General features: G+C 40.8%; 1 protein-coding gene across 1 annotated transcript in view; it reads left to right on the forward strand.

The window, feature by feature from the left end:
• Positions 1 to 4: 4 nt before the first annotated feature.
• The window catches only part of LOC9299071 (F-box protein At1g78280), a gene marked incomplete at its 5' end in the record, with an annotated part of 4,088 nt that continues 2,407 nt past the window's right edge, over positions 5 to 1,685 (forward strand). The window contains 5 exon segments of the mRNA XM_021018724.1: positions 5 to 97; positions 99 to 188; positions 302 to 501; positions 921 to 1,020; positions 1,102 to 1,680. Coding sequence (XP_020874383.1) covers positions 5 to 97; positions 99 to 188; positions 302 to 501; positions 921 to 1,020; positions 1,102 to 1,680 — 1,062 coding nt within the window.

The following is a 1,685-nucleotide window of genomic DNA, read 5'->3' on the forward strand; positions in this document are numbered from 1 at the left end:
TGGCCTTGCTGATTCTTGGCCAGCCAGTAAAACGTGGACAATCGACCAACTCTCAGAGAAATATGGTGAAGTCCCTTTTAGAATATCTCAGAGGAGTCCCAGGCAAAATTTCTATGAAGTTCAAGGATTACATCTCGTATATGAAAACCCAGCGGGATGAAGATCCTCTATACGTTTTCGATGACAAGGTACGATAAACAATTTTTTTTTTTACATTAGACTTCATTCATATCAGTGATAGAGTTGCAGCAGAACCGAAACGTTGTAGTGAGAATATTTGAAGGATTCACATTTCATGTAGTTTGGAGAAGCTGCTCCAGAATTATTGAAAGACTATAGTGTGCCCCATTTGTTTCAAGAAGATTGGTTTGAGATCTTAGACAAGGAAAGTCGTCCTCCGTACAGATGGCTTATAGTCGGTCCGGAGAGGTCTGGTGCATCTTGGCATGTCGATCCAGCTCTTACCAGCGCCTGGAACACCCTGCTTTGCGGTCGGAAAAGGTAGACGTCTTTTTGTGCTTGAACTAAGTATTTGACTTACTAATTGTTAGGATACTGATATATTGTCCCTCACATCCAAGTTAGGACAACAATATAGAACTGATTACTGGCATTCCAAGCTTGCTGTATGAACTTAAATCAAAATTTTCATTTTATTAGTGATCATAAATTTAACTCATAGGGATAGTTGCCGTTTTAGCGATCAGATCTCATAAGATTGGGTTGGTAAGGTACTCTGATCAAGCTCGGTAGTTTCTACACTTCTTGACCTCAATTTGTTGGACATTTGTAGTACTTTTATGTCTCTTACTCTTTCCTGCTCTAAGCTCTTGTTCCCTGCAATATTATTCGTCCTTTCTCCATTGCTTCACTGGAATTAGGTGATACTATATTCTGAGGATGATGCCATTATGTTTTAGGTGGGCATTGTATCCCCCTGGAAAAGTGCCTTTAGGTGTTACAGTTCATGTAAATGAAGATGACGGTGATGTCAGCATCGACACCCCCTCATCTCTGCAGGTATATATCTGAACTGTTCAAGCATCGGCATTTCAATTCTTCTTTACTGTATCCCGTTGAATGTTTTCGATCCATGGACAGTGGTGGCTAGACTATTATCCCCTCCTTGCGGACGAAGACAAACCAATTGAGTGCACACTACTAGCTGGTGAAACGATTTATGTTCCAAGTGGTTGGTGGCACTGTATCCTTAATCTTGAACCAACAGTAGCTGTTACCCAGAATTTTGTGAACAAAGAAAATTTTGGGTTCGTGTGTTTGGATATGGCGCCTGGTTACCATCACAAAGGGGTTTGCCGTGCTGGGCTTCTTGCTCTCGATGATGAAAATTCTGAAGATTTGGAAAATGATACACATGATGAGGACGACAATACTTTAAGCTACTCAGACCTTACCAGGAAAGAGAAGAGGATACGGATGAATGGAGGGGGAGAGACTGAAAACCAAGAAGAGGATGCTAATGGAGTATTAAAGAGATACAATATGTGGAAAAATGGATTCTCGTATAATATTGATTTCCTGGCTTCATTTCTTGATAAAGAAAGAGACCATTATAATTTCCCATGGTCAATGGGGAACTCTGTAGGTCAACGAGAAATGAGAGCCTGGCTATCCAAGCTTAGGGCTATGAAGCCTGAGATGAGAGAACTAATATGGAAGGTAAT

This window comes from Arabidopsis lyrata, assembly GCF_000004255.2.
Source record: "Arabidopsis lyrata subsp. lyrata unplaced genomic scaffold ARALYscaffold_60, whole genome shotgun sequence".
Taxonomy (NCBI): domain Eukaryota; kingdom Viridiplantae; phylum Streptophyta; class Magnoliopsida; order Brassicales; family Brassicaceae; genus Arabidopsis; species Arabidopsis lyrata.